The 23,409-nt window shown below is 38.1% G+C and overlaps 1 protein-coding gene across 2 annotated transcripts in view; it reads right to left on the reverse strand.

Moving 5' to 3' along the window:
• The window catches only part of Nrp1 (neuropilin 1), a 142,568-nt gene that overhangs the window by 51,486 nt on the left and 67,673 nt on the right, over positions 1 to 23,409 (reverse strand). For both annotated transcript variants that reach the window (XM_046448225.2, XM_046448223.2), the window contains exons 6-7: positions 20,580 to 20,735; positions 18,211 to 18,377 (exon numbers count right to left, since the gene is read on the reverse strand). In XM_046448225.2, the coding sequence (XP_046304181.1) occupies positions 18,211 to 18,377; positions 20,580 to 20,735 (323 nt within the window). The remainder of the gene's footprint in view (positions 1 to 18,210; positions 18,378 to 20,579; positions 20,736 to 23,409) is intronic.

The following is a 23,409-nucleotide window of genomic DNA, read 5'->3' on the forward strand; positions in this document are numbered from 1 at the left end:
TTATTTTTACTCTGTGACATGGTCACACTAAGTTGCTTAGGGTCTCACTAATTTGCTGAGGCTGGCTTTGAACTTGCTATCCTCCTGCCTCAGCTTTCTGAGCTACTGGAATTACAGGCATGCACCATCACATCTGGCTGAAATTTTTTAGCAGCAAGTACGTTTTAGATTGAAAACAATCGTAACCAGCCTCAAATCTACAGAAGGGGCATGCAAATTTCCTAGTCAAGTGCCTCATAGGGGAGTCATAGCAAGTGCTCTTACTGGCTGTATTTACATGGTAAAGAGATAGTGAGCACCTACTGCATGGAAGTCATGGCTGATAAATCCTATAATGCCCTAATTCTCAGTTCCACATTATTTTTGTATATATGCAACTCCCATGAAAACTAGGAAAGTTTTCTCCTAGCAGAAGACCTACAAGTTAGGAACTACGTTGGAAGGAAGGCATGAGCAAGGTTATGAGTCAAAAGCTATTGGTGTAGTAGTTGACCATAAAGAGGCAGCTCTAGATATTCTGGAAGACCAAGCAGATTGTATACACAGGTATCTAGCTCCTGATATTTGTTCCTGCCCCAAAAGAAAGTGTACAGAAATGGAGGAATAGAGAAGGACTGGCCTGAGTGACAACTACTTTTTATCTCTACAGTAGAATTCATTGTGTCTACACATCTTTTCAGTAGGACAGTATTATAGCTAAAATAGTGATCATTATTATTGTTGCTGTCATTATTATTAAAAACATCTTTGGGACTACTACTCTGTGCCAGGTGTTATACTAAGTGCTAAATTTCTATACGTCATCTCCTTCAATTCTCATATCGGTCACACAAGGCAAGTTTTGTAGATGACGAGACCCAGAGGAAGCATGACCCTTGCTCAGATTTGACAACTAATAAACTAGGTAGTCAGGTGCATGTTTGCACAACTGTGTCCTAAAGCCCCCTCATAGTGCTTCATATCATATGGGCTCAAATCAAAGTGTAAAATTAAACGGAAAGATATCAAGTGTCCAGATAAAAGCATTTAATCTATTAAATTCAATCCACATTTATGAATGCCAGGCCTTGGGAACACATAGGCCTATAAAGCAATAATGGTATTATCAGACTGAAAGTAAAAAGTGCTGGTGAGCAATGAGGTGTTGTAGGATTCAGGAGAAGGGAGAGTTACTTGTGGAAAGGGGATAGAAAGGGCTTTATGGAAAAAAGTTCATTTGAACGAGATGGATTGGACCTCATAGGATGGGGTAAGACTTTGGCTGAGGAAGTAGCCAGGGTTTATGAGCTAAAGGCAGAAGGAATGGGAAAAAAATCCCACCCAATTGCCTACATTTGAAAATACTTGATATGATGAATATTTCACTTCTATCTCATATGTCTTGGCAAAATTCTTTTAGGGAACAAGGATAAGTGACCTTCCCTCCCCTCCCCACCACCATATGCACACACACACACACACACACACACACATTCCCTCTGTGTGGGCCTTCATGCAATCCAGGAGTCTAGATCATGAAGTGTTAGGCTAGTGACAGACAATGAAATCTGCATTGTAATTAAACTCACGATCATACACTGCACTGCTGAGATAATTCTCCTGAAATGTGTGCTTTTACTGCCTCTGGGAATTCAGGCATTCCTGAGAATGAGACTAACGTCAATCTGCATGAGTCAGAGAGATTACTCACTTGAGCTTCATGACACTCCACAGTCCTACCCTGTGTTCATGCCTACCTCAAAAAATATAATACAAAAGTAAAAAATAAATAAATAAATAAAATAAAGGAGTCCAATGAAATAGCATAAAAACTGTGTGATGTTTTCTTCAGGGATTCTCATTGCCATCAAAATCACACCGTTGGCTCCTGAAACATCCAAGAAGAGGTGCGTGAGTTGGGAACACATGTTTATAATGATAGGTGTTTGTGTTTTGAATACCCATCCCATTGTGGAGGGAAGATAGTGACTGGCAATTATTCATTTATGACAAAATAAGTGCTAGGTGTTTGGGTGAAAGGAAGAGAAGGTTACAAGTTTCTTGTCCTCTAGTCAAGAGGGGAGAAGTCAAATAAAAAATAAATCCCTACATAAAGGGAATGGATTGTGTTAAAACTACTCGATGCTTTCTGGTACAACAGGGAGACAATACGGGTGACAGAGGCAGCATGTGGTGGCTGAAAAGTACAGGCCCCAGAAGTAGCTCTGTAGCTTTGACATTAAAGAGTGACCTGGATAGTGTTAAGCAAGTTAATTAGCCAATTTAAGCTTTAGATTCTTCCTCTCTCCAACAGAAAACCAATGCCTAGCCCATTCAGGTTATTTGTTAGGGTTGTTATAAAGATCACAATGACGCATATATACACACATTAACCATGAGAATGTGACTTAATATTTTTTTTTCCTCCCCAGTCATTTGGGTAATTGGAGTTGAATGTGCATGTGTGTGTGTGTGTATGTGTGTGTGTGTGTGTTTGCACACATGCATACACACAGAGAAAGCTTTGCCTGAAATACCTGAATTATTATTCCTTTGAAGAAGGGACAGAGTTTTCTGCACTTTAAATTCACCTATCCCCACATATCCTTAATCCTTAGCAGATGCTCCATAAATGTTTGTTGAATTTAAATTCAATGCTGTGTTAAGTCCAGCACTGCTGGCAAGATCTAAAACTCCTTTCTTCCAAACAAAAGCCAAATGCCTGTCATTAAAGTCAACATTAAAGTGTTTGGGCAACTAACTTGCACTCTTAAACCAAAAATGTGATTATTCTTATCCTGGTATTTCTTACTGCAAATATTATAACTAGTCATAAAGTTTCCAGTTCTTTTGAAAGGGCCACTACTTAAAACTGGAGTCTCATTGAGTTTCATTGGTCAAGTCCACCCTGTGTCAAGTATTCCTTTTTATTTATTTTTCAAATGACCTCTCATTAACTCGGTAAATGTCTCATTTCTTGGAAGTTACCCCACAGGGCAGCATATATTAAATAATTTTTCACTTTATCTGTCATAGTCTCAAGACCTCAGTCTAACTTCTTCTCCACCTTCCTATTTTAAAGCTAAACTAATGGCAAGCATGACGTCCACAGGATATTTACGTACAAGATGTTTATGTATCTGGGATCTTAAGCTTCTTCCATACCCTTCCTGTATTTAACTTTGCTTTTGGTAGTGATGGGGATTGAACCTAGGGCCTGGTGCATGCTAGGCAAGTGTTCTACCACTATTGCCAGGCCCCCTTCCTATATTTAAAAAACACCAGAAAAACAGCATTAGCATCATCTAATTGCATTACTATAGGTCACCACGGCTTCACCTGAGTCACATGTAATCTTTATAAAGAGTTGGAATTATAACTTTGTGTGGCCAAGACATAAGTGCAGATTTCAGGCCCTAAAATATCTTAATATTTCTTTGTCTCCTGAGAAGCAGCCCACAAGCAAGACCCCTGGCAGAGGCATAGATGGCTCTGAGGTTTGGCAAAGCAGGTTGACTTCTTTCTAAGGTGCAGTTATGATCATACAGACATCTTTTTGTGTCTTGGCAATTTAAAGAGATTTTTCCAACCTAAAAGACCAAGAAAATATTAAATAGTATGCATAGGTAAGGTACATTTCTTTTCAAAAGCTATTGTTCTATGGGGCTGGGATTGTGGCTCAGTGGTAGAATACTCACCTACTACATTTGAGGCCCTGGGTTTGATTCCCAGCACCACACAAAAATAAATAAATAAAATAAAGGCCTTGTATCCAACTAGAACTAAAAAATAATTTTTTTAAAAGCTATTGTTCTACTCTACCCATAAAAGTTTTGTCTGCATTGTTGGGATGATTCCTTAATGACTCAAGATAAACGTGCATTTGTACATACCATCTGTCTGCTTTAGCACAGACAAATGACTTGTTGATTATTCGTTTTCAGTAAGTCATGCCTTTAATTCTTCTCCCTCTTCCTAAAAAACTTGGTTTTAAAAATAAACACAGGATGAATTTCTGGAAACTAAAGACTTGCAGATGGGGGTGATGGTCTAAATCAGTCACTTGGCCTATAAACTTTGACAGCATCCTTGTACACCAGTTTTCCATATATTTCTCAGTAATCTAGGTGGGCCTCTCATGATAATGAGAGTTTCATGTGTTGATGTAGAATCTGGAAGTGCAGGTGTCCAAGAAAACTTCTTTACTTGGCATTAAAAGTCCTGCAAGAAGCTGATGGGATTACTGAGATTAAAGTCGGCTACCCGCCTAAGGTTATAAGGAATGCTACCCCAGAGAGAAAAAGAAGAGAAAGAACAGGCTGTCTAGGTACAGCTGGTTGTCAGAAATTGTGTGTAAACAGTTAGTCTCTAAAGGGATGCCAATCATTCCTGAGAATAGGTGAAATGAGCTTCACAATTTAATATTTGGTCAATTGTGTTTTCTCTGTTGGAAGCTTATGATGCATTTTGGTACAATACACTGATTCTTTTTTTAAAAATCATTTATAAGGGGGATGGGGAAATGCATTTTCAAAGTATTAGAATTCATGACTGGTGATCTATACTTTTGAACTGAGCTAAGGACAGCATAAAGCAGGAGGAAGACAATCCTGTAGGTGCTCCATGGATGGAGGTGCAATATGGAAACAAGGGAGAGAGAAGCAATAAGCAAGGACCTGTGATTTTCTCATTGCTCCCGGAAGACAGAGAGAGACACAGAATGGTGTCATTCTGTGCTCTAAAGACTCTTTGCCATCTAAATATTATCAGTCAGTGGACAGAATTGCAAACTGTTTTCATGTTCTGAAAAAAAAAAAGTCCATTTTGCTAATTTCATGCATTGCAGCCTGGGTCACACAATGGGAGAATGTGTCTGCTTGACAACTTTCAAACCACAAGAGCATAAGCGCAGATGTCACCCTCAGCACAGCCTGTCATTGCTTCCCTTGCACGGCCTGAAGCCCATCACACAATGGAAGCGGTAACTTGCATTTATCCACTGGAACCATCCTTAACACATGGCTGGACGTATCTAATTCAACCACATACTTGGCAGTGACAAGAGGTGAAAAGTCTGTTGGGGAACATGGCCACGCTGTTGTATATATGTCATCAGGTGGGTTGAGAGGGATCTTCTTGGCAGAAAAAAGAGAGCTAAGGCACATATTGGAAAATGCTGAAAAAGACATTCTTTCCATACAACTTTGCAGGCTTTCAGAACAGTGAGAATTCTACCACCTTGCCATTGTACTTTGAGATGCAAAGTTAAATCAAAATCCCAATGGCATTTCTTGTAGAAATAGAGAAAGCAATCATGAAATTCATATGGAAAAATAAAAGACCCAGAATAGCTAAAACAATGCTAAGCAGGAAGTGTGAATCAGGCAGTATAGCGATACCAGACTTCAAACTATACTAGAGAGCAATAGTAACAAAAACAGCATGGTACTGGTACCAAAACAGGCAGGTGGACCAATGGTACAGAATAGAGGACACAGAAACCAATCCACAAAACTACAACTATCTTATATTTGTAAGGGGCTAAAAGCATGCAATGGAGGATGGATAGCATCTTCAACAAATGGTGCTGGGAAAACTGGAAATCCATATGCAACAAAATGAAACTGAATCCCTTTCTCTCACCATGCACAAAAGTTAATTCAAAATGGATCTAGGAGCTTGATATCAAATCAGAGACACGCCGTCTGATAGAAGAAAAAGTTGGCTACGATCTACATTCGGTGGGGTCGGGCTCCAAATTCCTCAATAGGACACCCATAGCACAAAAGTTAATGACTAGAATCAACAAATGGGACTTACTCAAACTAAAAAGTTTTTTTCTCAGCAAAAGAAACAATAAGAGAGGTAAATAGGGAGCCTACACCCTGGGAACAAATCTTTACTCCTCACACTTCAGATAGAGCCCCAATATCCAGAGTATACAAAGAACTCAAAAAATTAGACAATAAGAGAACAAACAACCCAATCAACAAATGGGCCAAGGACCTGAACAGACACTTCTCAGAGGAGGACATACAGTCAATCAACAAGTACATGAAAAAATGCTCACCATCTCTAGCTGTCAGAGAAATGCAAATCAAAACCACCCTAAGATACCATCTCACTCCAGTACGATTGGCAGCCATTATGAAGTCAAACAACAACAAGTGCTGGCGAGCATGTGGGGAAAAGGGTACACTTGTACATTGCTGGTGGGACTGCAAATTGGTGCAGCCAATTTGGAAAGCAGTATGGAGATTTCTTGGAAAGCTGGGAATGGAGCCACCATTTGACCCAGCTATTCCCCTTCTGGGTCTATTCCCTAAAGACCTAAAAAGAGCATGCTACAGGGACACTGCTACATCGATGTTCATAGCAGCACAATTCACAATAGCAAGACTGTGGAACCAACCTAGATGCCCTTCAATAGACGAATGGATAAAAAAAATGTGGCATTTATACACAATGGAGTATTACTCTGCATTAAAAAATGACAAAATCATAGAATTTGCAGGGAAATGGATGGCATTAGAGCAGATTATGCTAAGTGAAGCTAGCCAATCCCTAAAAAACAAATGCCAAATGTCTTCTTTGATATAAGGAGAGTAACTAAGAACAGAGTAGGGTCGAACGAAGAGCAGGAGAAGAAGATTAACATTAAACAGGGATGAGAGGTGGGAGGGAAAGGGAGAGAGAAGGGAAATTGCATGGAAATGGAAGGAGACCCTCAGGGTTATACAAAAGTACACACAAGAGGAAGTGAGGGGAAAGGGAAAAATAATACAAGTGGGAGAAATGAATGACAGTAGAGGGGGTAGAGAGAGAAGAGGGGAGGGGAGGGGAGGGGAGGGGGGATAGTAGAGGATAGGAAAGGCAGCAGAACACAACAGACACTAGTATGGCAATATGTAAATCAATGGATGTGTAACTGATGTGATTCTGCAATCTGTATATGGGGTAAAAATGGGAGTTCATAACCCACTTGAATCAAAGTGTGAAATATGATATATCAAGAAATTTGTAATGTTTTGAACAACCAACAATAAAAAATAAAAAAAAAAAGAATTAAAGCGCAGAAATTTGCATGCTGGTAATACCATTGCCAGGATTTAAAAAGAAATGGAATGGGCTGATTCTTAATCTGTTCGAATTAACTTTGATAAAAAGATTTTAGTTGAGATGAATCTTATATGAGAAACACACACATTCTAAACTAGACATTCTAAAGAACAATAAGTAGATGAACAGATGTTCTTATACACTCTTGTTGAAAGCAGCAACATTGTCCCACTAAGGGAACTGGATCATTTTATTACTGATAATTGGAGCTGAATTTCTCCATATACAGGTGGAATCTGGAATAACCTCTGCCTGCCCACTTTTCCTTCTTGTTCTATTTCCTGGAAGACTAAGGGAAAGTCGAAATTGAGGTCATGTAAAATGATTTCCTTGTTTGTTTCAGCAAATTACATTTGTCTATTATTAGTGATTGATTTTAGAAGACATATCATATTAAAGGCACAAAAGTGTTGATTGATTTTTTTCCCTATGGTAAATATTTGTTAAATAAATTATTTCTTTCATCTTGGCATTGAAGCTTTCCAAGTAAATAACAACATACTTATAAATGCATATGTACTATTTGGAAACATCTGTTAAAACTAAAGAAATCATAGAATATGTGTGCTATAAAATGATTGAGAATAAGAATGACAAGTCTGGATTTTTAAAACAGTATTCAAATATTCAATAAGATTTGGCCCACTATAACTTCATTTTGTTAAGATTGGGAACTTAAAATATTATTTTCTGTTCTCATAAGTTCTGTGTGCCACCCAAAATATATATTTTAAGAAATGCCATCAGGATTTCAGATTTCATATGATTTTCTAACTTCTTTTCATTATCATGAGTATTTCCCACTGGAAATTTGATATTTCATTTCCAGATCTTCAAACTTAAGGCTCTGTCAAATTTCCTGCTCCTGTAGCTATTAACCTGTGCACCTACCTGGCTCTTGGTCTTTCTCTCTCTTCTATGATGGGATCTACTGGCATCAACATTAGCCCTTAGTAAACATACCAAGTCTAGAAGCCTAAGACAACTGTAATGACTTTCTTCAGACAGCTGGATCTCTGGTGCTCCTTTTTCTGAGTAGTATTGCGGTTTATAAAATCCTTAGAATTGAACGTGATATTTGTCATTTTAAGAAAGGAAAAAAGTCTGGATATTGGCAGGACTTTAAGGTGTGAACCATCTGTCATGGTGGGTAAGTCCCTGCCTTACGGATATTTCCTTCAAAGATTGGAGAGACATGAAAGATGAACTATCTGGGCCTTTTCTTATCTCTCTTAGTGGGCTGCACTTCCCTGCAAGCTAGCACAAAAGAACCAAGGAAAACAGGCCCCACTAAGTGAAGTTGCAATGTAAAATCCTCAGATAAGATGCATAGTGAAGCCAATCCAAACAATTATTTGATCTAAGGAAAAAGAGAGAAACCTTCTTAATGGAAAAAAATTTGCTATGTGCTGCCTCACACGATTATTAATAGTATTTAAAATGAATTTCAGCTATGCTCCATATATTTATGTTTTATCTTAGGCAAGCTCAGGGCACTAGCTGATAGAGTACATTTATTTTTAATAGAATCAGGGAATCTTAAAATGCTTGAAAGAACCTGAGAAGCTGTCTCGTCCAATCACCCACCCCCTGAAGGATTTCATCGATAGCCCTCTCAGGCTTGCTAAAAGAACAAAATAGTTGTTTTTTTAAAAAAATTTATTTTGATTAAATCCATAAAATGTACTTAGAAGTTTCAAGCATTAGAATTGTGAGAAAAATAAAAGTGTGGTAGAATTAAGACCTCATCCTCCTAAAGGGAGGCAATTAAGAGTATGCAATCAATGCATTTTTAACCCCTTGAGGCAAAGAGAGCTGAGAAGAAAATGCACAAGTCACTTGCACAAGTATATATGCGATTATTCTGAGTCATAACATGTGCAATTAGTCTCCAATGCTTACTCTGTTCAATAATTGGAAATGCAAAAGCATAATGCATTTTATTACTATTGGGATTTATAGAGCATTTTTAAATTTAATCTACTTTCCTCTCCTTATTTGAACCGAGAATTGAATGAGATTAGATGGATGAGGGAGGGAAGAGGGTGGAGAAAGGAAATTGTGTGTGTATGCCTGCACATATACTTGTGTGTCTGTCTGTCTCATTTTCAAGTCAGCATTCCAACTTGTTATTTTGATGTGGATCAAAATTGCCATTCTAATGTAGAGCTTTCAAATCATGCATTAACTGACAGTTATAAGAGGGCACAGGTTCTCTGTCCACTCCCAAGCTTTGGAATTTCCAGGGTGTACACTTCTCCCTGCTGGAAAAGGTTGCTGTGGGTAATCTAGAAGTTTCAAACTATGGGTTCTGCCAATTCTGAAGAATACATTTTTTTTTTTTGCTCTGGGATTTTCAAACTGCAATATGAAAGTTATTTAAAGCTTAGGAGTGGGTGTGTTACATTACATGCAGCATAAACGTAGCCATTGCTCCTAAATGTGAACATTAATGCACTCTGTAAAAGGTACAATTATTACCACGGGGACAGAAATCAACAAACCCCACCAAAGGAATTTCTTAAAACTGCTATCATAAAATCTGTGCATGTTATGGATTTCATTAACATTTTACTCCCTGAGGATTCCCAATTGTATAATAACAGAAGTTCTTTAAATTTTAAATACCACAGGCAGGAATAGCCTTTCACCCAAAACAGATGTGAAACAGTCAACCTTGCTTTCTTATTGGTCCACAGATATGAAACTGGCTGGTAATTGATAGCTCTTAATGTGTTGTTCTTTAGGTTATAGAAATGGAAACTTAATATTATTTTTCCCATAAAAAGATAAGTTAATAAGCAATAGACTGGCTTTTCAACCACAGTGTTTTTGTTTTTGATTACATTTGAAATTAAGAAACAACAATAATACACCTTTGACTTCATACTGCATCAAAACTAAAATAGATCCACAAAGGCTGGTGACTCTCAATAATCACATGTCAAAGAGCTGATTTCAGTCTTATTTTGCCTTCTTGTTAATGATGACTTGCAATTTTATCCTTGTGTTTCCTTTTTTTTAATCCCATCCTTATCTTTGCTGATTTCGAAGTTGTCTAAAATAACATCTGTATTTATTTAACTAAAAATAGCTCATTTTTAAAAGCTAAAAATAGTGAAGCCTAAGATAAATCAGCAGGGAGGTTTATGATGCCATTTTCCTGCATAAGGTAAACAAATATATCTGTATTTTTGGAAAACAAAAGAACTATGTTTCTCTTTAAATAATAGCTACAAGTGGCTGAAAAGCAACAACTACCCAAGGGAAAAAAAAAGAAAAGAAAAGAAAAAACAACAAGTTACTTTTTTAATTTAAAAGATTGACTGATTATATAAAAATGGCTTGATTAGGGCATCTTCTACAGCAGTGGTTTTCACCTGGGAATGATATAAATGTCAGAAAACATTTTTGGTAGTTCTAACTAGGGTGTACATGAGCTTGGGTATTTTTTCTGGCTTCTACTGGGGAGAGACCAGGGATGCTCCCCAACATCCTACAATACCCGGACAGTTCCTACAGCTAAGAATTATCCAACCCAGAAGGTGAACACTGTCCAGACCAAGAAACTACTTCAGATATAGTCTATTTTACTAAATGGTAGCTTCTGTAACAACTGTTCAATTTAATAGACATCATCTGCCATTCAGTAACTAAGTAAGGCGAGGTTGGGATTTAAACCTGTTTACTGGTCTTCAGGATTGCACCCTCAAAAGGAACCCAAATCCACTTTCCACATTTTTTTAACAATTGAGTGAGAACAAAAATTTTAAAATTTCAGCCCTGGTTCTGTCATTAATTTGCTATGTGGTCTTGCAAATCATTTAACCTCTGAACCTATGCAAACTAAGGGATTTAGATATAGATGTTTGCATCCAACTAGTATTGCAGTTGAAGTTGAGATCTCCTAGGGGAAAAACAATTCTCTTCTAGTATATAACTATGAATGTTGATTACAAATAGACACTGGCATAAACTAATGAGAAGCCAAAACTAAGCAAAATTGAATGTTCATGCTATAAAGATAATTCATTTTTAAGTGCAATTCTATCTAAAGAATTGTGGTTCATTCAATATTGTTTTCAAATGTTATATATTTCCTTTAGGGTGTGTTAACATGAAATATTAATTAGTAAAACCATTGGATGCTTTTTAAAACTGAATTAGGTGATTTATTTTACCCAAATGGTTAACATCATTTTAGTAATTTCTACATGACAAAACAATTGCTTAAAAATATCCAAGTAATTACTTGTCACACGTGCTTCTGATTTCCCCAAATCATATTCTCCTTAAAAACATTGAAACCTCCCCCAAACCCCAAACTCTAAATTTAATCTGTCCTTATATGTTTCCTCTAAATGAATTTCTGAAATGTGAAAAGCCAATGTCCCAGAGACAGCATTATTAGGAAAAGTGCCTCAGGAGGTGCAAACTTTGGGAACACAGACTTCCTGGGTGGAAACATAGGTAACAGAGATGTGATGTCCTAAGGAGTAGGATATAAAGCATCTATTTTATGGAAGAAGTATAAGTCAGTGCAGAATCAGGGTAAGATAACCAGACTCATGTTGGGAAAATTTTAAAGCAAATCATACACCTTTCAGATGAGTGTCTTAACTAAAACAGCATGTTAATATTAGTTGCCATAAACACACACACACATACACACACAGAGAGAGAGAGAGAGAGAGAGAGAGAGAGAGAGAGAGAGAGAGGCGCACACCTGGAAACACATTCAATTGAACAGCTGTATTTTTCTGAAATTTGCCAACATTATGTTTTACATGCATCATTCCACATTTGGGTAAACCAGGGAGCTATTTTTGTCAGTTCTCTAGTTACAGATTTATAAAGTATCATTTTATTGTAATTTCAGCAATTTACTAATGATCTGAATGAGTTAATGCATCCCCTAAAGTGTCTGGTTTATAAACACACAGTGTTTACAATCAGGATAACCTGGCTCTATATATTTTCTGGATTAGTCAATTTAGCAGATGGAACTGATTTTGAATATAGCATTACAGATTATAAACTGCTAGAAACTGGAAATTTTGTGGAAAATGGAAAAAAAAATGTCATTTTATAGGAGATGCCTACTCTACACTAAACACATTAAATATCAGAGAACGAAAGTTTTGTCTAGAAAGTCTAGGAGGAGAGAAAATACTACATGAAATTTAAAATAAATGACATTTTATACCTTTAAGATGAATTACTTCCATTTCTACTTTCAGTTTGGGGAAAGTAAAGATTAAAAACAAGTGTTTTAAGTAAAAACAAAACAAAACAACAAAAAAAAACTTCTTCTAATCAAATAAGCATTCATTACTTTCCCACTTAAAATATGATAAAAGCTATGACATAATAATATTATTTGTCAGAGGAACTATTTCCAAAGATTTATGAGTTATTTATTCTCTTTAGAGGCTAAAGGAGGTCTACCAGGTACCATCTTAACTCATGAAATCAGGTCTAGGCTTTAAATTATCTTTGGCCTCCTATCTCAACAAGTTGTAACTGAGGCAAGTTTTGAATTGTGACTAGGCTACTTTGGAAGTGTCTGGTAGCAATAATACATGGCTCTGGATGGAGATGGGGGAGTGGTTAGGTCATAAATCTTGATGGAGTGCTGGCCACAGAAAGGAGCCTGGGAAATGAGGGTCAGAGTCTCCTCTGTGATGCATGAGCCCTTAAGACTTCACTCGGCTTTGTCATCCTTTCCCTGAACAGTTGGCATGAGGGTATCGTCAATCCAGCATACCTCAGCCAAAAGAGCGTTGAGGTGGAAAACCCTGGTAAGAATGGCCGGAGAGCCAGGTGAGCATCAGCCACACCCCGGGTCTGTGTCAGATCCAAACACAAGTGGTGATTCACCAGCTGTCTGTGGTCTGGACTTCTCATTCACTGCCCACTGACTTGCTTCACAAGCATGAGGAAGGAAGTCCACGTCAACTGTGTAAGACTGAGATTTCCCACAAGGTGGGAAGTTGGGATTTTCAGTGAACCGTTGTAACTTCTCTGGACTTCAGCTGTCTCACATGAACAGGGACAAAAGAATCATCTGTCCTTATCTCACCTTCTAAAGCTAAGATGGGATGTGCACGAAAAGGTGCTTTTGTAGAGGAAAGTGCTGTAGATATGTTAGATTGTATTGTTAGAACATGTTTCACAATTTTAAAATCCCTAAGGCCCCCAAAAGTCTATTTGGATGTGACCAGCTTCACATGATGCATCTATAAAGATGGCACTTACTTTTTTATTTCCTCCTAGTGGAACTGATTTTATTTTAGTTGCTATTAAAAGTTCAAATCAAGGTCCATAGGATCTGATTACTATAAAGGACAATATCTTATTATGGACCATAAACAGAAAAACATGAACATTTCTGAGAGTAATTAATCCCTTGCACCCTCAGAAATGGCCTTCCACTTTAGTAAATAGATTTGAAAAAGAGACCAGTTTGGAGTAAATAGATCCATTCTTGGGTTGCTTTCAAATATCTAGTTTCTACTTTCTTTATTAAATTATTTATTTATTCTAATTTGTTATACACGATGGCAGAATGCAATTCATTTCATATTACACATATAGAGCACAATTTTTCAAGTCACTGATTGTATTTTCACACCATTCATATTTTCATATATGTACTTAGGGTAATGATGTCTAACTCATTCTACCATCATTCCTTTTTTTGACAGCATCGTTTCAAGGGAGTGAACATGATTGTGTGTGCATTGCTGTGGGTATGTTGTGATTCCTGTTAGTGTTCTGCTTCCCTACTACATTAGGGGATTTGGATATTGTGTCTGCTCTCAAAGAACCTTCAAAGAGCAACTGTGGAAGACTTGAATGTTATCTGAGAAATACTTATCAGACAATAGGAAAACATAGAAACTAGTGTCCTCAGAAGGTAAAGTGCTAGCTACTCTCTTCTGGAACTTTCCTTTTCCTCACACCTCAGAATGAATATCCATTCTAGAAAATGTAACAGAGAGAAGACACTTTTGCTTCAGGGGTCTGCACATATATTCTTGCAGTTGCAGACTGTTTTCCTGGAGGTTTCCCTTCTTCTGTATGAATAATCCATAATAGGGCTGATTTACCAAACCAAACAGGATGTGGTTGAGAGGCCAACTGTTTTGTGCTCCTCTGAAATAAGTGGAGGCATAAATAATCTAGTACAATTTTTTTCCACAAATGACAATGCCCTCAAATTTGAGGAGCAGTGGAGTTGCAGTCTGAGTTGGTTTGTCAAATCTATTTCTAAAGTCACTGGAGGGTGTGGAAATCGATTAGTCCCTGGTGCCATTTTGATTTCTCTGGATCAAAAAGTTCACATCCTACCCAGGCATTGTGTCTCTTGTTTTGTTTTGTTTTGTTTTTTTGTCTCCTGGCATTTTAATCAGGGAAAAGTCACAGTTATTTGGAGGAAAGCACTCCCAAGAGCTTTAATTAAAGCTGGAAGGATGAATCCGTTTACAGTGTGGTGACCACTATCATTAATAAAACATTGGAATAATTAACGAATTAAATTGTGCTTTGGATGTGAATGGCTACATTTAGGATCTCTGAGGATATGTCTTCTGAACAGTTAGAGTATGCTATGCATTTAGGTTTTAGAGAAGAAACGAAAGAACTGAGCCTGCATTTTTCTGAGATTCATAGTATCATAGACTGCTAGAACTTGGAGTGAAGGCTACATTATCTTTATTTTATAGGAAACAAAACTCAGTTTCCATGAGTTTAATGGCATGGGTTCCAATAATGTACTTAAGAAGAGTTTTTATTGCACTGTGGGTACACTGAGTCTTTATTCTGAATCTTAGATTGTTTAACTAGAAACAACGAAATAGAAAAAAAAATTAATAACATAAACAGCTTTAGGACACGGGATAGAATACTCTGGGGGCAAAATGAGCAAGTTTTACAGGGTGATCAACTCTGTTCATTGACAAGAGTTTTGTAGTCACTCAGGACATAAGGTGGCCTTCTAAGCAGGATGTGGCCATGTGTAAACCTTCAGATTGGGACTTCCCTTCGAGTCCCTTCATACCGAACGCCTGGCTCCTGGGCTTGTTTTTAAGCTTCCTGGCAGACAACAGATCTCACAGGAAGCACCAATGTGGACATTCAGATCCACAGCTAATGAGGCATTGTTTTTTTATGTCACTCAGTAATTTCCTAGAGAAAACAATGGGAACCAAAGACTGTTCCTGTCTTGAAGGAAAGTCAGCTTCCAATGTTACCTTATATTAATTTAACACATGCAAGTATTTGTCCTTGTTGTTGCTACAGCAACAATCTTTGTGGGGTATACTTCATGCAAAATGGGAAAAGGCTGGAAAAGAAAACAAATGTCATCTGCATACTTCTGTGCATAAAAATAGAAATGTATGTGTGCTAACATTCCTGTGATTAGAGGTATGTGCTTCTTGCCCTCAGTCTAAATTATACTGTAGTACTTGTTGGTTAATTTCTAAAACATCTATCCAATGCAAACAACCAGCCAGCCACTTCCAAGGAGCTTCAGAAAAACTGGAAACACATGAAATTATTCATAATTAGGTGATCGGTGGATGATAACAGTTCCTGCTATGTACACAGACACAACAAGCATGTCAATGAAGCCACTAAGCCCCAAAGGGAAATGAAGATAATTTTAACACAAGGTGAATCAGAAGCTAAGCTTTTGTGATGGTTGCTCCTCAGAACAACCAAGGAGCAAGATCCCTACCTTCTAGATTTAGAAAGGGTCTGCACCCAACCCATCTCAGTGTGAGACTTTCCAGCTTAAGGAAAAGCATAGAGTATATCCAAAGATATACTTGAATTTGTAAGAGTGGTAACGAATGATAAAGATACTGCACAATCTCATTTAAAGAAACACGCATTGGAGTCCAATCAATCTTGTTTCCAAATGCTGTCATCATCTGTGACCTTGAACTTTCACTAATTTCTCTGAATCTCAGTGTCCTCGTTTTTATGATGGGGATAATTACATTCCCTACCCAGGACTGTGGTGAGTATTAAATAAAAAAAATATGTCAAGTACGTAGCACATATCAGGCCACATAATAAGCTCTCAATAAATGGTAAGTGGTCTGTGAATGGTACAATTGCCATTCAAGCTGTTCAGCAAGCATTCCCCTCTCTGTTCCCTGCAGCACATGTCAAGCTGTGCCTTCTTGCTGCCCCTTGGTTAAGTATGGCTAAGTAATGTGCTTTGGCAATGATACGTGGACGTGCTCTGTGAGGGAACCTCAAGAGCCAGCATGATTGTCCACACCTTCTTTCTCCTCCTGCCTTGGTGGCAGCACCATTTCAGAGGATGGCAGCTCCCTCAGCCTGGGTGGCAGGGTGAGAAGATGTGGAGCAGACCTCCAGCTGGCCCAGTGCTGGAATAGCACAAGCAAGAAGTAAACCTTCATTTTGGAGGTACTTGGGTTACCTCACTTCTCCTGACCATGCTATTCTGTGAACAGAAAGAGTTGGATGCATCGAGATTTTTTTTTCTTCTGCAGCAATCTAAAATTGTGCCTAACTCTGAAGAATGATGTAAAATCCTGTCCTCTTGACAAATGCTTTGTGAAAGCCCATTTGGTCTCCATGTTTCTACAGGCATAGAATTGCCTTGCACAGAAGAATTGCTACAGTTGCAATTTCAGAACTCTTGCAAGACCAGTGGCCCTACATTATTGAGCACTCTCAGCATTACCAAGAATAGGACTACATTACCATGCAAACATGCTTAGCACTGCAAAATGTAAGCTTTCCTCTAGAGGCACATCTGTCAATCATACTGAACTGCTTGTTGGTTTGGAGATGTGGAAAAACAAGTTACCAAGAGCTATTTGACAGAGGCAAATTCATTTTGTTTCTGGCTTAATCTAGAGCCCGATTCAGCAACCCCAAGTCTCATCTTTTCTCACCCTCTCCACATTTCTCAGTGTTATCATTTAGAGGTTAGCGTGAGTTCAGTCTCCTATAATAGGCTATTTCATTTTAAGTGTATGTTAAACTAATATTGACCTTTCCAAAGTAAAACAAAATCTGGTATTTGTGCTCAAAAGACTGAAATAGCAATAGATGTGGAAAGGAGAGGATAAATCATCTTGGTTTTTTTTTTTTCTTGCTTAGAAACTCTCTCTGAGAATTAGTCATTTTTATATATCTGGCATGAATGTAAGACAGGCTCTGGATACTCTCCTGGATAGGAAACCTGGATCCTTTAGCAAATACCTTTTTGTATAATTCGCAGTTTAACCCAAAGATCCAGATACATAACGCATGTTTCATTTGAAAGTGGGTGAAAAACTCAAGAATGTGTACATCAGGACTTAGTAGGAACATCCAGATGTCAAATCTGGGCAAGATCAGGTATTGGGGATGGCACTGGGGATGAGAATGGGGTAGGTTATGTTGCTAGAAAATGGTGACAATGGATGGGAAGGGGGAAGATGAGGAGGGATCAGTGGGGTATATAGTTGTGGCAGGGAAGGCCATGTCAGAGCAAAGTTAGAAAAGCAGAAGCAACATCATGAATGAGGTCACCTATATACAGTCCATACATATACATGAATAATAACTAACAGAGAGCTGAGCCCTCAATTAAACCCCTTCTTGGGCGTGTGCTCCATAGACCTATGTGAAAAATGCAATGCAGCCCTACTTTCCCTTCTTGAGCTCTGAACAACCAGAAAACCCTAAGCTTGGAAACAGTAATTTCATGCACAGCTACAAGTAGAATGTATATATTTCATCAAGGGAATCAGAATATGTCAAAATAGGAAATGTGAGGAAAGTATATAGTCGCTGGAAAAAGATCAGATCTTTTAGTCGTTATCAGCCATCTGTACTGAAACTGTGTGAAGAGCAGTGTATGAGGATCTGGGAAGGTCAGTGGATTTTCAGGGGGGTTTCTGAGCATGCCCTCCTGACTGTGTAGTGAGGGATCATTCTTCAGGGTTTTGCCTAGGGCCTTTCCCATCTCTTCTCATCTGAAGGCACTTTACCTGATATTGCTTCTATTCAGCAGCTTTTCAAGGCAACTGGAACCATCCATCCTCTACCCTAGCTAGCTAAGCCAGGTCTTGTGCTACATACCTGTATCCACTCTCTGTAGGAATCTTCCCCAGGAGTCCACCCATTCTCAGGGTAGTTCAGGCGGGAGCGCTCTGCAGACCAGTTGGTGCTATACTGGGAAGAAGCTGTGATTTGGTCAGAATGGATCTCTCCTGATTCCATGCCTAGAGGTTCCATACATTTGAAATCTGGAGGGGAAAAAAAAATGTGACCCAAAGTTATCAAAACATAAGGGATCAAAGTGCAATTTTCTTTTGAATCTGGCAAACTAAAGAGTTCATTCACTCAGAGTTTTACAAAAAGTTAGCAGCAAAGAACTTAATAAAATATAGCATTGATACATGTATTTTCATAGGCATCATTTAAAAATAAGGCCATGAGTATCATCACAGTGATTAATGATTTTCTCAAGTAGGTCTAGGTTGACAAAAATAATATTTGAAAGACATTAGGAAAGGGTGAAGATTCTGATTTATTTCCAACGTTGAATCTGCATGCATGTGTGCTGTGCGTCTGTCAGACAAGAATATATCAAAAACTGTATTTAAATAAAATTTTAGTTTGGATTATTTTCTCTAATTATCTTGAAAATTTGAAAAAGACTCTATGTCTATTTGCAATTCATATTCAGTAGACAGTAGACTGGAAGTCTCTTGTCTTTCAGACTCCTGGCAATTGGCACCTCGGCCACCTCTCCCTGACTCCTTTTGTTCTCATGCCCCTTGATCCTGGAATGGTCATAATTATTAACATTCTTAGTTATTTTATTAAAACATAAAAGTATCCATTAGGGCTAAACTACAGCATCATATGGCCCAAAGAACATCACAGTTTTATAACATAAAATAATAATGCTCACATCAATGACCACAAATCATCAAAATGTGTATTCCATTAGGCCTCGAATATTTAATGATATTGGGAAGAAAGTAATCAATTTTAGAAAAATTCCAATTCAAAAGTGGAAAGCACACAAAGCTTTATGATTTAAATGGAAGTTTCTCAACCATCCAGAAAATTCCAGTTTCATAGTTTGAATTTTAAATCCCCAAAGGTTAATGTATGAAAGGCTTGGTTCCCAGGGAGGTGTTATTGGGAAGTGGTAGAACCTTTAAGAGGTGCGGCCTGGTGGGAGGTCTTTAGGTCATTTGGGATGTGCCCTCAAAGAGGATTATAGAACCCTGATCTCTTTTCTACTCTCTTGCTTCATGAACATGAGGGGAGTGGCTGTTCTCTACCATGCACTCCTGCCATGATGTACTATCTCACTACAGTCCCCAAAGCAACATAATAAACAAGTATGGATTGGAACCTCTAAAACTCTTTACAATCTATTTATAATTTTGGTCTCTTTATATCTCAGGTATTATATCTCAGGGATTTTTGACCATAAGGAAAAGCAGACTAACATAGTAAGGTAGACTAACATATCAAGGTTTTGTATTGTCTGAATTTTCTAACCTAATAGATAAGGTTTTATGACATAAAAAAAAAATCCCCACTGGTTTCATACATTAAAGTTAGGTTCACTATTTGTAATATAAACAATATTTATTGGCACATAATAGCTCAACTAATTAGTCAAATTAAGTACAAATTAGATATTCAAATGTTATTGGTCATTTTATTTTCTAGTAAGATCTTGTTGAGAAGATACTAGCATCTCTGGGATAGGTCTCCAAATACCCTATGTCCTCTCAGTAAATGACTTGGTGGCCAGAACTGATGAAATATGAAAATGTAACTTTGTTCTTCCAATTTTGTTCTCAGACTCTAAAAAGAGGTGGAAACCACCTAAACTTTGAGAAAGGGTTGAGTTAGTTGAGTACTTTAATAGGATATAAAAATATGTTACTTTCTTGTTTTGATCGCAAGGCATTAACAAAATATAAAATGCTCTGCTTTTACATGAATATCTCCTTTTACTCAGGTAAGAAAGAAAATAGAATGGCTTCCCTCAGGGTCCTTCACAACCAACTGCCACACACTATTCACTCTGTGACTGTTTCGCTCATCAGCTACCTCCTATTTGTCCTTATCATCTGGGATCCAAGCCTTTCCTTTTATGATTCTTAGTCTATTATTCATGTGAGGGTGTCAGGGAGGTGGTCTGGTCATATTTCATTGTTTTGAGGCACTCTTTTGCCATTTTCCACTTCTTACCACAATTTCAGAGTCTCATCCACAATTTTATGGAGAGAGCACACCAAATAGTTTTTCCTGTTGATATTCACACAAATACACATACAAAAAATTTTTAAAGAGAAAAACAAACACTTAGCACCCCAGTTCACAAAACATAGCTTTAGCGTTTCATGTGGCCGCAGGTGTGTGAAGACGAATAACAGGGAATATTTACCACAGGGCTTTGCAAGATGAATAATACTGACCTTCTGAGACACTGCTCTGCAAGACACTGTAGTTTGCTGAGAAGCCTTCTTTTGCTATTGCACTGTCAGTATAAAAAACCATGGATAGAATGCCCGATGAGGAACGAATCCGACCTGGTGTTTTCTGTCCACAGTAACGCCCAATGTGAGGGCCAACTGGAAAGGCAGAAATATAGATAATGTCAAAGTGTCTTTTCTTCTACAGCAGATGTAAAAATAACCATTTACAAACATGGGTCCCAGCAGAATCCAGAAGTCTATTCTAACCCAAAGCAAGTCTTCCCTAGTTAATTGGTTTGCAGCGAACATATTGGATCAGGTTTGCAGAGAGGATTTTAAAGTGTACTCAAAAGGGCAGTAACAGGCATAACCACATTCCCCAGTGAGCAGGATCATTTTCAGGAACAGAATAGAAATGCTTGCTTCAATTGCAAAGAATGAGATTTGGGCTGTCAAGTGGCACCTTGGCATTCATTTCCAGGGCCAAGTTGTAGGCACAGCCCAGCACTGAGAGACTCCAGCTAGACTGTGCTCACTGAGTTATCTTGGATTTGCCTGTCCTCACTTCTCCGTCCTTGGAGGAGATCCTCTGACAGACCTATGTCCTGAAAAACAGAGCAATACAGGGGGTCTGCTCTAGGACTGTGAAAGCCCAATTTCCTTCCTCATTCCATTTTTCAGCCCTGGAGTCTAAATATAATCCACATCATAGACTTAGGTGAAAGACAAAGGATCATGTTCTACTCAGGACTGCATTTGAAGACCAAAAAATAATTGCTATGATTTAAACATTTAAAAACTATAGATGCTAATGATTTATACATAATAGTAAGTTATAATCAAACTGAATGGAAATTGCGCCATTGTAGCTTGTTTTATTTTCTCTTCCAAGCCTAAGAGAAGTGACTACATTTTACTGTCTGGTGGCCAAGAAATGGCCCAAAGCAGCCATTTGAGTATGCACAACAGGAGAAAAAGTGTACCTGAGGCAATGGACAATCTAGAACATTGACAAATGTGTATTAAAGTCAAAAATTGTTATTTGGCTTAAGCTGGTCACACCTTTGTTAAAGTGCTTTAGACAAACCTTGGCAATGAGTGATTATAAGTTTCCTCATGAATAATGCAGAAGTCCCTTGTACTAGGAGAATATTTCCATCTCCCTGCCCAGTTCAGCAGCAAGACAAAAAAAAAAAAAAAAAAAACAACTTTCTCTCTAGGTTTTTTTCATTGCACATATGGTAAAAAACACACCAGATGGTTTGGACTTAGAAGGACAATCTGGTATGGACTGTTTTCCCCTCCCAGAAATACATGGTTCTATGCATTTCAACTAAGAATTATTGCTTCATTTAAGAAAGCACAGTAGGTGGATATTTCCCTGGGGGAACAGGCCTTCAAGGGGGCATAGTGATCCAAGGCCTGTGTATGCAACTCGGATGCACAGGACAGCTGATAAGAGCTGGGGGATGTTTCAAGTGTGATTGCAAAAGCAAACCCCACAAGAACCCATCTTCCTGGGGCCCAGTGTACCAACTGAGTTCTTAATGGGCAGCTAACCTGAACACTTTCCTTTTTGGAATGTGTAGATCTTTTGCTGATATTTTTGCAGCTCGACCAGTTCTCTTAAAATAAGCAAACTCCCTACCCCTAACAAAAGAAAAACTAAACTAAACTAAACTAATCTGAAGTGGTTCATATCTTTGAGTTCCTGCAAAATAGTTATATTGAATCCCTGAAAATGTTTCTATGCATTCAAAGTAATTAATATGTCTGAATTCAAAGACTGTTTCTTTCTCTGAAATCCTCTCTGATAACCAAATGTCTTGTGTATACAGAATGCTTTACCATGAAAAAAAAAAAAAAAGAAAACAATAACAGAGGGTCACCCAATGAAGGGGACTGATAACAAATATGTGAGGAGCATCACTTTGTCATGGACAATCACTTTGCATTATGGGAAGAGAATTTTGTTAAATCAGGCTTCCCAGTTCTCAGAAAAAGTATCTCTAAAAGATAAAACTTACTGTCTTTTGCTTCTTTTCAGGTAAACCTCGGCCTCAATTTCTTCTACAAATGCTAATTTTTGCTAGCTTTAATTCATTCTGGATGTGGTCCTATCATGAATCCAATATATTTTTCCTTCCCTGAGGACTTCCATGTTGCCCATAACATATCCAGGAAAATATCCTGCTAAGGCCACAAACTCAGGTCTTTCCTTCCCTCAAATAGAATCCCACTTCTTGTCTGTAATTATAAATGGGAGCTTAGAGTCCATTCATCCTCCCTCACATTTTTCCCTCATTTAAATTCCATTAGTGTGGTTTCATAATCTTTTTCTTTAGTTTGTGGGCAAACTTTTAAAGCCCTAATCCTCAGGGTTGTTTTCTGATCACTACAGCCACTGACCTTCTCAAGAATATGGCAAGGGAGGCCGTGAACATCCCAAGGAAGTTCTGACGGCTGATCCTCCCCCTCCACTATCACCCCATTCCTTTGGGGAGGGTGGAAGGGGGAGTCTCTTTGAAAGAGGAAACAGAAGAGAACTTGTCTAATGCAGACTCATAATTTAGAGAGTCTCCATGACTCACTGGTTTATAATGTTTAAGACATGCTGGGTAAATCTGCCTTCTGTCCTTTAGAACATTGCCCCCAGACAGCAGCATGCAACTCTCTTTAGGAGCCCTCAAGATAAGAGAGTGAAAGGCTTTTGCCACGATAATACAAAGAGGTATTGAATTTTCCTGAACAACAGCGAGACCTTAGCCTAGCAAGCTAATGCAATATTGATCTGAACCAGAGTGGGTGAAGTACTCTTATCCGGCTCGTG

The sequence above is a fragment of the Marmota monax genome, unplaced genomic scaffold (genome assembly GCF_021218885.2).
Source record: "Marmota monax isolate L192 unplaced genomic scaffold, Marmota_monax_Labrador192_F-V1.1 WCK01_AAM20220418_F8-fsc00066, whole genome shotgun sequence".
Lineage (NCBI taxonomy): Eukaryota > Metazoa > Chordata > Mammalia > Rodentia > Sciuridae > Marmota > Marmota monax.